This window comes from Chiloscyllium punctatum, chromosome 22 (assembly GCF_047496795.1).
Source record: "Chiloscyllium punctatum isolate Juve2018m chromosome 22, sChiPun1.3, whole genome shotgun sequence".
Classification (NCBI taxonomy): Eukaryota; Metazoa; Chordata; class Chondrichthyes; order Orectolobiformes; family Hemiscylliidae; genus Chiloscyllium; species Chiloscyllium punctatum.
Window position 1 is genome coordinate 69873064 of NC_092760.1, and position 14093 is coordinate 69887156.

General features: G+C 38.9%; 1 protein-coding gene across 2 annotated transcripts in view; it reads left to right on the plus strand.

Moving 5' to 3' along the window:
• Positions 1 to 14093, plus strand: part of qser1 (glutamine and serine rich 1) — a 202518-nt gene that overhangs the window by 165912 nt on the left and 22513 nt on the right. For both annotated transcript variants that reach the window (XM_072592615.1, XM_072592616.1), the window contains one exon: positions 9712 to 9849. In XM_072592615.1, coding sequence (XP_072448716.1) covers positions 9712 to 9849 — 138 coding nt within the window. The remainder of the gene's footprint in view (positions 1 to 9711; positions 9850 to 14093) is intronic.

Sequence of the window (14093 nt, forward strand, 5' to 3'; positions counted from 1 at the left end):
GGAGAAACTGCTTCATACATGCAGCTTCAACACAATTCCTGCAGTCACCCAAACTGCAACAAAAAACAATCTTTCCCTTCCCAAGCTTTGAGTGTTTCCCTTTAATCAAAGCAAAAAGTCCCTAAACTTCTAAGTTGGAGCCTAATGTACAACTTGTGAAATTCTCCCATTCTGCACAAAATCTAACTATTCTTTCTCTCCCACGATGTTTTTTAAAAAATCACCATGATACAGATATGCTTAAAGTTGATCATTAAACATCTTCTGACACATATCCACTTGGTCAAGTTTAAGCAACAAACTCAAAAATAATATTAAAATATATATAAATCACACACTTGGCATCACACTCAGCAAGATGTTTTCTCATCCATCAATTCATTAAGGTGGTGTCTAGTATTCCAGAAACTGCAGTGCACCAAGGTATCAGGGTCTTCTGTGTAACAGGAGAGAAACTGACTGACGAAGAGGAGGGAATGGGACTAAGAAGCAAGAATGGAAAGGGACGGGCATGGCAATAAAAACAATAAGCATGTTTTTATTAACAAAACTTCACTTCCTATGTAACTGAACAGTTTGTAGGAAGTATTATCATGTATTTAAAGCTCTGAGAACTTGGCAATGTATTAAATCTATTAATGCATGGGAAACTGACTTTTTCCTTTCAAACAAAACAATGCAATTAGTTATAGTCATGTTTTCATTATTTAAAGTTGACAGCAGGCTAAGGTATTTTCACAGGTGAAAACATTTTTCTGTGATCTTTTTAGAGATTATCTGAAAATGTTGTCAATTACCCTTTTTCACAATGTTCCTAAACCTCAGGTTAGCCCTGTCAATGTAGTTGTCTTACTAATTTATAATATCAACTTTAACTTAGTCATTGCACTCTTGCCTCAAAGACAGAAGGCTGTGGGTTCAAGTTCCAACTTTGTGCATAATCTAGTTCATGTTTCAGTGTAATACTCATGGTGTGACCCACCATCTGAGCTGCCATATTTTGGATTAGAAGTTAAATTGGGATCTACTTGCTTCAATGAACATGAAAGATCACTTCATTTGACAGCAGCAGCAGAATTTTCTGTGATGCCCTGGTCAACATTTTATCTCAAGAATTTTCAAACTGGCCCTTAAGAATTAGAAAGAATGTCCTGTGGTTCTCAGTCGCTGTATATTTGCAAATTATTTCATAACAAAATTCAAAAAGGTTTAGTGTTCGACTTAACTGCTAGACTCTTTTAGTTGTGTGGCATCAATTGTAATGTTTACTGTATTACTATTGGCTGAGATCTTTGCAGCTAATGTTCTTAACTCAACCAGTTCAGACCATGTGGTCTGAAGGATTGCTAATTTTCAGTTTCCTATCTAACTCTGAAAGAGAAATTTGGAAAAAGTAAAAGAATTATAGTTAAGTGTAAGATGGTTACCATGACAGATTGAAGTTGTTTCCAAAACAATTGCATAGCATTTCTGGGTTAAAAAACATCACAGAGATTATATTGAAAAATCTTAATCCTGGTCTGTATGGTCTTAAGGTGCAAAGAGAATATCAGCACATAGGCTCCTAAAACTTGTAGACAATGGAAAATCAGGTTTGTTGAAGGGAAAGTTACAAGAGCCTTTGCTAAAGTTGAAGAGGTTAAAATGCAGATGATTAAAAGCCACCACCTTCAAATCATTTGTGACAATTAATTGATATGGAGAAGTTTGTATTTTTTTTTATTTCTTTGACCCTTGTGAAGCTGATCATTATGGCCGTTGTACATGATTCACCTTGCTATAAAATAATTTTGCCATGTCTTTGAACAATGAAGACATGCATTCAGGCAGCATTCAAATAAAAGGTACTAGTACTAATATAGCCCAAGTGGAAAAGTGTTGCTAATATATACCCAGTGTATGTTGTGCTAATAACTAGAGGACAACGTGAAATTCCTGACATCAATAATTGATATTAGTAAACCAAAAAAGATGTCTGTGGTTGACCAAAATCTGCAGCAAGCTCCTCAGGGCAGGCTTTGCAAATGATAAATTATGAGACAACATTTTGGGGTAGTGAGCTGAGTCAGCAATGGCTGCTGCGGAACTTGGTGTGATTTCTGATAGCTGCAACGCCACTTCAACTTGTTAAGTTTTTTTTTGTTGATGAATACGGCCTAATTGACTGCTTTGAGATGCCTGATCATTGCAATGATAAAGCCTGGAAAAAGGAAGGTTTTATTGTTTCATATTGTTTTAACTGTTTTCTAATTCCCAATCCTGTCAAAATCTAAACCAAAGCTGCCTTCCATTTTCTTTTCCCATCCCCACATGAATCCTGATCTCAACGATTCTCATACTTACTACATTACGACTTTGGGGTCACACATCTGAAGCACTAAAACGATATCACAACCAGAAATGGTTTGGGAAGCACTGACCTACAATCTGTCCCATGTGCTCTGAAGGATTGTTAATTTTCAGTTTCCTATATAATGTTGACTGCTTTTTTTTAACAATAACGTATTTAATTAGTTGTGAAATGTAAGTATGCCAATGCACATGCCAATTTCAAATTCTCCAATTTATTAATTGTGCTCCAAGTCATGACCAGCAAAGCTGTAATTCACTTTGGTGGATACTCCTATGAGAATGAAAGTTTGTGAGAAGTACTTTTTGTTGACTTGGCAATAGTCATTTTGTTTACCTTACGTTATGATCTCAGCTGTTGTTACTACTGGACAAAAGGCGGCACAGTGGCTCAGTGATTAGCACTGCTGTCTCTCAGCGCCAGGGACCCGGGTTTAATTCCCACTTCGGGTAACTCTGTGGAGTTTGCACATTCTCCCCTTGTCTGTGTGGGTTTCCTTCGGGTACTCCAGTTTCCTCCCACAATCCAAAGATGTACAGGTTAGGTGAATTGCCCATAGTGTTAGGTGCATTAGTCAGGTGTAAATATAGGGTAGGGGAATGGAACTAGGTGGGATACTATTCAAGGGTCAATGTGGACTTGTTGGGCCAAATGGCCTGTAGAGAATCTAATCTAATCTAAATCAGATTGCAGAATTAAACCTGTGTGGATAGATTGCAATTTATTTTTTAATGAGGAGTCTTTCACTGAAACATGAGAATACCATGCTGTAGATTTAGTTTTATTAATGCAATTGTAGTTTATTATGCAAAAGAAGGAAAATTGAAATAATAACAACCAAGCCATCCATATTATATATAACAGTTTAGAAAATTTTAAACACCTGGCAAAACACAGTCCCATCTACTCTCCAACACTATCATTTTACAGTTAATCAAAATCCAGAGCAGTTTTCCTTCCCCATCAGATCTTGAGTTGACTTAACTGCTTCTTTCCAGTTCTGGTCCTGCGAGCTGCAATTTCTTTCTCTTTGATTGATGCAACTGAAATCCTTCGACTGATGTAATGTATTCCCCTAACTGTAAAATAAACTGTTCTTGTAATTGACTCTAGATTATGTCACCTGAAAACTAAGTTCAAAAGCTTTTAACAAAATGATATTTTAAAAATAACTTGCCCCTCCAAGCTTCACCTAAACTGATGGCTTGATTGCTTTTCTCTTCCTCTGTTGTAAAATCCCATAATACTAACAATCTCCCATTAAACCTGAAGGGGGCCTGCAAACATTGACTCTCTGACATATTGCTGTAAAATCATAGTTATAAAAAGAATAACCTAGTTAATTATTAAACCCTTTCACAAAAAAAACATATATCACTAATTTGAAGTCTAACTCTGATTTATATATATTAACAGTTTTACAAAGAGTCATAGAGCTGTACAGCACGGAATCTGATCCTTTGGTCCAACTCATCCGTGCCAAACAGATATCCTAAATTAATCTAGTCCCATTTGCCAGCAATTGACCCATATCCCACTAAACCCCTCCTATTCAAATAGCCTTCCAGATGCCTTTTAAATGTTGTAATTGTACCAGGTTGCACCACTTCTTCTGGCAGTTCGCTCCATACACGCACCACCCTCTGTATGATAACATTGCCCCTTAGGTGTCTTTTAATCATTGCCCTCTAACCTTAAATCTATGCCCACTAGTTTTGGACTCTGCTACTGTGGGTAAAAGACCTTGGCTATTCACTCTCTCTATGCCCTCATGATTTTATAAACTGCTATAACGTCATGCCTCAGTCTCTGACGCTCCAGGGAAAACAGCGCCATCCAATCATCCTCTCCCTATAGCTCAAACCCTCCAGCACTGGCAATAATCACTCTTTTCTGAGTTGTTTCAAGTTTCACAACATCCTTCCTATAGCAGGGAGACCAGAATTAAATGCAGTATTCCAAAAGTGGCCTAACCAATGTCCTGTACAGAAGCAACATGACCTCCCAACTCTTATCCTTAATGCACTGACCAACAAAGGCAAATGTACCAAATACCACCTTCACTAATCTGTCTATCTGCAATTCTGCTGTCAAAGGACTATGAATCTGCACTCCAAGGTCTCTGTTCAGCAACACTCCCCAGGATCCTACTATTAAATGTGTAAATCCTGCCCTGATTTACCTTTCCAAAATACAGAACCTCACATTTATTTAAATTAAACTCCATCTGCTACTCCTTAGCTCACATGCCTATCTGATCAAGGTTCTGTTGTACTAAGGTAACCTTCTTCACTGTCCACTATCCCCAGCAATTTTGGTGTCATCTGCAAACTTACTAACCATACCTCCTATGTTCATATCCAAATCATTTATATAAATGATTAAAAGCAGTGGACCTAGCACCCATCCTCATGGCACACCACTGGTCACAGGCCTCCAGTCTGAAAAGCAACCCTCCCCCAGCAAAAGGCTGAGGCACTTGGGGCTTTTCTCATTGGAGAAAAGAAGGTTTAGGGGAGATTTGATAGAGGTTTACAAGATGATTAGGGGTTTAGATAGGGTTGACAGTGAGAACCTTTTTCCGCTAATGAAGTCAGCTGTTACTAGGGGACACAGCTTTAAATTAAGGGGTGGTAGGTATAGGACAGATGTTAGGGGTAGATTTTTTACTCAGCGGGTTGTGAGTTCATGGAATGCCCTGCCAGTAGCAGTGGTGGACTCTCCCTCTGTATGGGCATTTAAGCGGGCATTGGACAAGCATATGGACGTTATTGGGCTAGTGTAGGTTAGGTAGGCTTCGGTCGGCGCAACATCGAGGGCCGAAGGGCCTGTACTGCGCTGTATTTTTCTATGTTCTATGTTCTATTTTCACCACACTCCTCCTCCCACTTTCGAGTCAGTTCTGCAACCAAATGGCTAGTTCTTCTTGTACTCCATGTGATCGAATCTTGCTCACCAGTCTGCAGTAAGGAACCATGTCGAATGCCTGACTGAAGTCCATATAGATCACGTCCACTGCTCTGCCCTCATCAGTCCTCTTCATTACCTTCTTCATAAAAAACTCCGTCAAGTTCGTGAGACATGATTTCCCACACACAAAGCCATGTTGACTGTCCCTAATCAGTCTTTGCTTTTCCAAATATATGTAAGTCCTGTCCCTCAGGATCCCCTCCAACAAATATCCTGTCACTGATGTCAGGCTCACTGGTTGACAGTTCCATGGCTTCTCCTTACCCCCTTTCTTAAATCGTGGCACCCACATTAGCCAACCTCCAGTCTTCCGGCACCTCATCTGTGGCTATTGATGATACAAATGCCTCAGCAATTGTGCAACTTTCACCACATTTACAGGTGGGACTAAATTAGGGGTGGCACGGTGGCTCGGTTGTTAGCACTGCTGCCTCACAGCGCCAGGGACCTAGAATTGATTCCAGCCTGGAGCGACTATCTGTTTGGAGCTTGCAATTCTCTCCATGTCTGCATAGGTTTCCTCCCACAGTCCAAAGATGCCCAGGTCAGGTGAATTGGCCATAGTGTTAGATGCATTAGTCAGAGGGAACTGGGTCTTGGTGGCTTACTCTTTGAAGGGTCGGTGTGGACTTGTTGAGCCAACTGACCTGTTCCACACTGTAGGGAATCTAATCTAATACCTGATGGCGTTACTACCAGTGTCTGCTTAGCTGTCACTGAAAGTTCAAGCCACTACAAATACACAAATTAAAGATGACAAAGCAGAAACTAGCTTGACTTTTTAATTTACGCATCTTATAATAAAACATTTTCTTTAATTGGCTTTCATTACAAAGAACTTTGTCCGTTTGTACACTGGCAATCCTCATTATTGCAATAATGCCACTGAAGAGAGGTTAAAGTAGTGTGGCAGTGGTTTAGGAATCAGAACAATATGTCAACATTTGGAATGTTTGAAGAGAAGGGAGGGGCTAAATCAAGTACGTCTAGTAGGAAAAACAAGCAGGACCAGGTTATGGCGGAACTAATAATCTGAAGCGTATTTATTTTAATGCAAAGAGTATAACAGATAAGGCAGATAAGCTTGGAGCCTGGGTTGGTACATGGGAGTATGACTGTGATGGTAGCCATCACAGAAACTTGTTTGAGAAAAGGGCAGAATTGGAAACTGAATGTTCCAGGGTTTAGATATTCCAGATAATAAAGAGGGGTGTAAACAGAGTTGCATTACTGTTTAAAGAGAATGTCATGGTTGTACTAAGAGAGGACATCTTGGAGGGCACATCCATTGAGGCAATATGGGTAAAATATAGGAATAAGAAAAGTACAATCATTCTGATGGGGTTATACTGTCGACTTCTCAAGAGCTAGCAGAAAGTAGAGGAATGGATATGTAAGTAGTTCATGGAAAGATATAAAAAATCAGTCTTTACAGTGTGAGATTTTAATTTCCCTAATATTCACTGGGACTCCCTTAGTGCCAGGGCTTAGATGGGACAGAATTAGGTGCACCCAAGGGGGATTCTTGAAAAAATTATATAGTCCAACTGGGGAAGGAGCCATGTTAGACCTTGTATTAGGGAATGAGTTTGGCCAGGTGATCGAAGTTTCAGTGGGAGATTATTCCCAATATCATAATTCTGTAAGTTTTAAGATAGTTGTGGAAAAGGATAAGACTTGGTCCTCAAATTAAAGTGGTAAATTGGGAGAAGGCCTAATTAAATCAGCAGTAGGCAGGAAATGGAAAAAATAGATTAGCATAGCTCTTTGCAGGTAAGTCCACACCTGACGTGGTGTCTTTTAAAAGCAAGATGACCAGAGTTCAGGACCAGTATGTGAGAATGAAAGATAAGGATGGCAAGATTCAGAAACCTTGGATGACAAGAGACATTGTAAGTTTAGTTCAAAAGAAAAAGGATGCATATGTAAGATTCATGACACAGAAATCAAACAAGGCCCTTGAAGTATATAAAGGAAGCAGCAAAGAACTTCAGCAAGAAATTAGAAGGCTAGGAGAGGCAACAAAATGTTCTTGGCAAGTAGGATTAAGAAGTATACCAAGGGATGTTACGTATGTTTCAAGCAAGTGGATAACTTGGGAAAAGGGAGGTCCACTCAAGGATGAAAAAGGGAATTTGTGCTTAGCAAGATGAAGTGGGTGAGATCTTTATTGAATATTTTACATCGGTATTCACCAAGAAGAAAGACATGTGGTAGCATCAATCCCAGGTTACTGAAGGAGGCAAGTGAGAAGATGGCTAGGCCTTGACAGAAGATCGTTGTATCCTCTTTAGCCACAGCTGACTCTAAGAAGGCTGGAGAATAGCCAATGTTATTCCTTTAAGAAGGACAACAGGGTTAATCCAGAAAATTACATGCTGGTGAGCTTTGCATCAGTGGTATTGAAATTATTGGAGAAGTTTCTTAGGGACAGGTTTTACTTGCATTTGAAAAAGAATAGACTTATTAGCGGTAGTCAGCATGGTTTTATGCAGAGTGGGGGTGGGGGGAGGTCTTGTCTCTCAAGCTTAATTAGGGTTTTTGATGAAGTGATGAATGTTATTGAGGTTAAGGCAGTGGTTACTGACAACATGGATTTTTAGTCAAGGATTTGACAAGGTCCCTCATGATAGGCAAGTCCAGAAGATCAAATTGCATAGAATCCATGGTGAGTTGGCAAATTGGATACAAAATTCGATAAAAGCAAATTACTGGATGCTGGAATCTGAAACCAAAAGAGAAAATACTGGAAAACCTCAGCTTTGACAAAAGGTCAGTTAGACTCGAAACGTCAGCTCTTTTCTCTCCTTACAAATGCTGCCAGACCTGCTGAGATTTTCCAGCATTTTCTCTTTTGGATACAAAATTGGCTTGGCTATAGAAGAGACAGAGTAGTTGTGAAGGTGTGTTTTTCTCACTGGAGTTCTGTGACCAATGGTGTTCTGCAAGGATCAGTGCTCAGACCTCTGTTACATGTAATATATTTGGATGAAGATGTCCACCTAATTAGTAAGTTTGCAGATGGCACAAAATTGATGGAGTTGTGGATAGTGAGGAAGGATATCAAAGGATGCAGCAGGATGTGGATCAGCTGGAAAGTTGGGATGTGAAATAACAGATGGAGTTTAATCCAGTCAACTGTAAGGTGATACATTTTGGGAGGTTAAATGCAAGAGGAGAGTACACTGCAAATGGCCAGACACTTAGGGACATTGATATACAGAGGTATCTTGGAGTCCAAGTCTGTCGTTCCCTGGAAGTGACAACACAAATGAATAAGGTGGTAAAGAAGGCATGTCACTCAGGGCATTAAGTATAAAAGTTAACCAGTCATATGCAACTGAATACGATTTTAGTCAGGCCATATTTGGAGTACTGTGCACGGTTCTAGTTGCTGCACAATAGGAAAGAAGTGGAGCTTTTGAAGAGGATGAAGAAGAGGTTTAAGAAGATATAAAACACAGAAATTGCTGGAAAAGCTCAGCAGATCTGGCAGCATCTGTGGAGAGAAATCAGAGTTAATATTTCGAGTCGAATGACTCTTCCTCAGAAGTATATAAAATTGAGAGGCATGGATAGGGTGAATAGTCAAAGTCTCTTTCCAGGGTGGAAATGTCAAATACTAGGGGGTATAAGGTTAATTTGAGAGGGAGTAAGTTTAAAGGAGATGTATGAGGAATTTTTTTTTTACACACAGTATGGTCGGTGCCTAGAACACACTGCCAGGGGAGGCAGAAGCAGAATCTGTCACAAAGTTCAAGAGGCATTTAGTCAGACACATGAACAGCCAGAGAATAAAGGGATAAAGGACCATGTGCAGGCAGAAGGGATTCGTTTATAACAATGTCATGGTCACCATAGACTTAATGGGTTGAAAGGCACGTTCTTGTGCTGTATTCTATGTTAATGACATTAAACACCATGGTAATCCTACTCTCTGTTAATATACCAACTTGATGTTTTCATGAAAGGTAACCATTTTTACCGTTGGTCAGAAAAAACACCTCTTTACAGTTACTTTGTCTTCTATGGCCAAGCCAATTTTGTATCCAACTTACCAGCTCACCATGGATTCAGTGCAATTTGATCTTCTGGACTAGCCTATCATGAGGAACCTTGTCAAAAGCTTTACTGATTTCAATTTTTAAGCTGGATAATAATCAGATTGCTGAGGATTAGCCAAGATATTTTAGTGCCTTAAAACAAGTCCTGCTGTGGCATGTAGTTTCTTGATATCAGAATTTAATATTGGTCAGTTATAATGTAGAAATTTGTGTCTTTGCAGAAAATTAATCTGAATTTGTTGCTAATACATTTGAACAAAAAACAAGGTCATATTGGCCATTTGAATGCATGCTTTAGTACTACATACTTATTTGTTTGTATTTTAGAACGCCCTTTAACAACACCATACGTAGCTCGCTTCCTGAATACCAGGACAATGAAGGAGACATTTAAAAACTATGTGGAACTACTCGTGAGTACAGCCTTGGATCCAGACATGATTGAGGCATCGGAGCAAAGTAATGGTAAATATTAATGCTTATTGGTGACTCTAGTTTTCACTTTACAGTATTGATAAATGCTCTGCTATCTTCATAGAGTGATGTGTAGAATAAGGAGAAATTATCCTTGACATTTAAAATCTTGTCAAAGCAAATAATTCCAAAGTCATTTTATAACTTACCCTCTGCCCACATTTCCTTTGCTTGCCCGTCAGTCTCTGTGCCAGTGTGCACATCTTTTTTTCAACTCTAGATGGACTGATGTGTTTGGCATACAACAGCTCTGTAGCATTTTTTTTAGTTGATACCGCAGAATGGGCTGAATTGATTCTAATTTAGATTAGTTTAAGGGAATGGAACTCCTGCACACTGTCCCACTCCAAGTTCATGGTCAAGATTTAGATTTTGCATTTCAAATCTCTTAATGCTGTAATACTGTACAATGACAAATGGATTGTGTTACTGAGTCATACTCCTATAGGATTTTACACTTCAGTGAAGAATTTTATTTGTATGATATTGGCCAATATCGGTCAACTCAGATTTGACTGTCTGTGATGTAGCAACAACAGTCTATGGTGTGCTGTTGTAATATAGTGTTGCTATAAAAGAAGGTTTTTCGTTAGTGATGTCATTATAATGTGATCTGTTCAGTCTACAAGCATAAGAATATCCCCATTTGCTGCATATCTTCTTTGTTTTTATCTTGATGCAATATCTAGTTGTGGTGTCATAATGGCTGTGAGCATGAATGTTTTTTGTGCATCTCCCATTACTCTAATCAGCCAAAGGCTGCATAATGAAGGAAAATGCTGAGGAGTGCCTTAATCCTCCCACCCAGTATTATAGTATGATATGGAGTCAGACAGAGAGCATTGGATCTCAAAAGAGTATGACTTAATGTTGAGGTCTTCCCCAGTCTCCATAATAATGTCACTTACACCAGTGTAACTTGTACCTGGTTTTGTTTAAGGCAACAGCCTGTTCTCATTAGGCTGCCAGGCCTTGTAGATCTCTACCAAGAAAGAGATGGTGGCAACAGGATGAGCTGGAGTACGGACTCCATTTAGTTGCAACATACAAAATACTGGCAATCATTGTGATCAGAAGGCTCTTCAAACACAGGTTGAAGAAGACTACTTGAGAAGATTGTGGATAGAAAGAGCTGAACATTTGTGAACCTATAGAAATGGACTCTGTAGCAAAATTTTACAAGGCAGAATGTACAGGTGATGATACAGCCTTCCAAACCTGATAAGAAATATGCAGAGGTGACTTTGAGCCAGGAACTCCAATTGAAATGTTAGTCCCCACCAAGGGGGTCACAGATTTCATTGGGTTCCAATAATCTAAGAGCAGTCCTGAGTTGTGGTTCAGCCAGAGAGGACATCAGTGACTGAGTAAAGTTGAAATCCCTGTTGGGCAAGGAAATACTTTTAAAATAGCTTAAAAACAATCAAGTGTTTCGGTGTTTAGATCAAGCATTGCTGCCTTAGCAACACCATACATGGTTACATTAAAGAAAATCGAGGTCCACAAATACAATTTACTACGAGTTTGCAGACCCATAAATGTCACAAAGCCAGAAATAAGGTAATAAAACAGGCAAATTTAGAAGCCTAAGCAAACAAAGTTGAAGGTAATAAGAGAATTAGAAACCTATTGAAGCTAAAAAAAGGCAGGAGATCCATCGAACTGTGGTTCAGACTGGTAGCATTATTTCAAATTGCAAGTAGTAGGCCCTATTTAGACAAAAAAACGTGAAACAGCATGAACTATGAGCAGGAATCAGCTAAGAAAAAGTCCATTAAAGAACAGGAATGGAGTTGCAAAAAGCTGGAAACTTTTGAGTAAAGCTGTTAAAATAATGGGACTCATAACTAAAATAATATGCAACTGGATTCATTCAGCCAAGCTCTTGATTAGCAGGATTTGTCCAGAGAAGTGACACAAAAAAATGGGAATTGCCCCACTAATTGGTCAAAAGAGGGAAACATCCATTTTGACTGCAAAATTGTGGGAAAAAAAACCTTCAATAAAGCATTGCTCAATTGCAGCCTTTAAAACAAAAATAAATAATCATATTCTGAAGAGATAGCAGAAATAATATTGCCAGAAAGATTCAGTTTCAGAGGAGAGCCAAGTAGAACACAGAATTTGAAATTATGGACAAAACTGTTCTTAAGTTACATTTGCTTCCAAACTATGTACTAAATCTGCTGCTGAGCATGTAAATACACTTTTTTGCATTCAACTGAGACTATACCTAATGACCATACACTTCACCATAAAGGAAGAAACAGATACTTTTTATCAGGTTCTGCAAGTCTTTGACAATTGCTTTAACTTCAGCCATTTTGAGGAAAACATGTGAGTAAAGTCAGAATTCATAAAAGTCAGAATTATTGTTGGAACTACTCATAAATCTTTGTCAAATTTACTCTTTATTACTTATTTCAAAAGAATGTCCCGGTTCAAGATATACCATTCAGATGGTGAATGAGCAGAAGTCCAGAAGCAGCACAGATTAGTCCTCTGAGCAAAATATTAACCATGTCATAGGAAATCAGTAGAATCTATTCAGTTCTTACGGTATACAACCTTAAACGCAGATGAAAAGCCAGTTCAGAGAGTAGGACAGACAGCAAAAGTCACTGTCAGTCTTGAAGACTAGGGAGGCCTCACAAGTAAAAGTAGGGCCATTTATATTTTTTTTAAAGTTGCTTTTATTTATAAAACAATAAGTCACATAAAGGAAAATATGTCAAAGTAGGACAAAGTCATAGAGCAACAAGAAGACAATTGGCTCCTCTCGTAAATAAGTCAATAGGTAGAATATCCTACAAAAGAACGAAAGCTGAAGGTATTTCTGGGGAGAAATAGGTGATTCAGATCTAGGTTGTGGCAAGAAGAATGTTCATCTTATTAATTTTAAGATTGATATCTGGGCCTCACTATATATCAGACATACACTATTAGTGAAGAAGCACTGTATACAGCAATGCAACGTAAGGGGTGCCTATGAGACAGCAAAGAATATGTAAGTACTTTGCAATCAACTGGTCTCCTGCTTATGCAGAAATACTTGCCTTGATCGGAATCAAATTAGTTAAAATCAAGGAACAGCCAGTTATGGAACACTCATTCAGGGAACAACAGGTCAAAGAAATTTTCATTACTGAACAACCAGTCAAGGGACAACCAACTGAAGAGTTTGTGTTATCACCTAGATGCCTGACAGAACTTAAATGGAAGACGATGTGTTGAGATGAGCTACATTGGCATTAAAATATCATTTCATACTGTCAGTAAAATGGAAAACTTTGACTACATAGGTTTGACAGAAATGTTTTCCCATTCCTGTCAGCACAGATGAAAGATCAAACTGCAAGAATCAACTAAGTTTGCTAGCAACACAAATGATGAGATAGGAAATAAGCAGCAATGAACTTGAGTTCATTGAATTCTCAACTGATGTAATTCAGACTGCAGTACAGCTTGTGGAACAAACAGTGATGAAAGACTCAGCTTGATGTCAGATGCACAGAATATGCAAGTTTAAGCAGAATGTTTTGTGACTGTATTTCCTAGGAAGACTCAGTAATTCCTTTGATCATGCAAAAACAAAAAGCAATCCTCAAGTTCTTGTAGATGGCATAGTCTCAAAGGACCAGAGGACTGCTCACTCATGCAAGAGTCACAGAGCTGTACAGCATAGAAACAGCATGGTCCAACTCGTCCATGCTGACCAGATATCTATTCCCATTCGCCAGCATTTGGCCCATGTTCTCTCTAAGCCATTCCTATTCATATGCCCGTCCAGATGCCTTTTAAGTGTTGTAATTGTATCAGCCTCCTCCACTTCCTCTGGCAGCTCATTCCATACATGCACCATCCTACGTGTGAAAAGTTGTCCCTTAGAAATTAAACAGCAGAGGCAGCCAACTGTGCAGATTCATTGTTTGGCCAGAGACGAATGATGAGTGTGGTGATTTGGTGGTGAATTTAACCTGAGGGTCACCATTCCTTTGGCAAGGTCAAGAAGACAGGACCTTAAGAGAGAACAACCAGTTTTCTCAGATTCAGGTCACAGAAAATAATTACCTGACTTGGTGGTTCCAGATGTTGTCCAGAAGAAACTGCCTGGTTCAACAATCCAGGGGATCCTGCCACAAAGGAAAAAAAGAGCCTTGATCAATGACACTGTAAAAAGTAAGGTACCTGTTAATTCCTGCAGATTGTAGAATGAAGCAATGGGTTATTTCAGT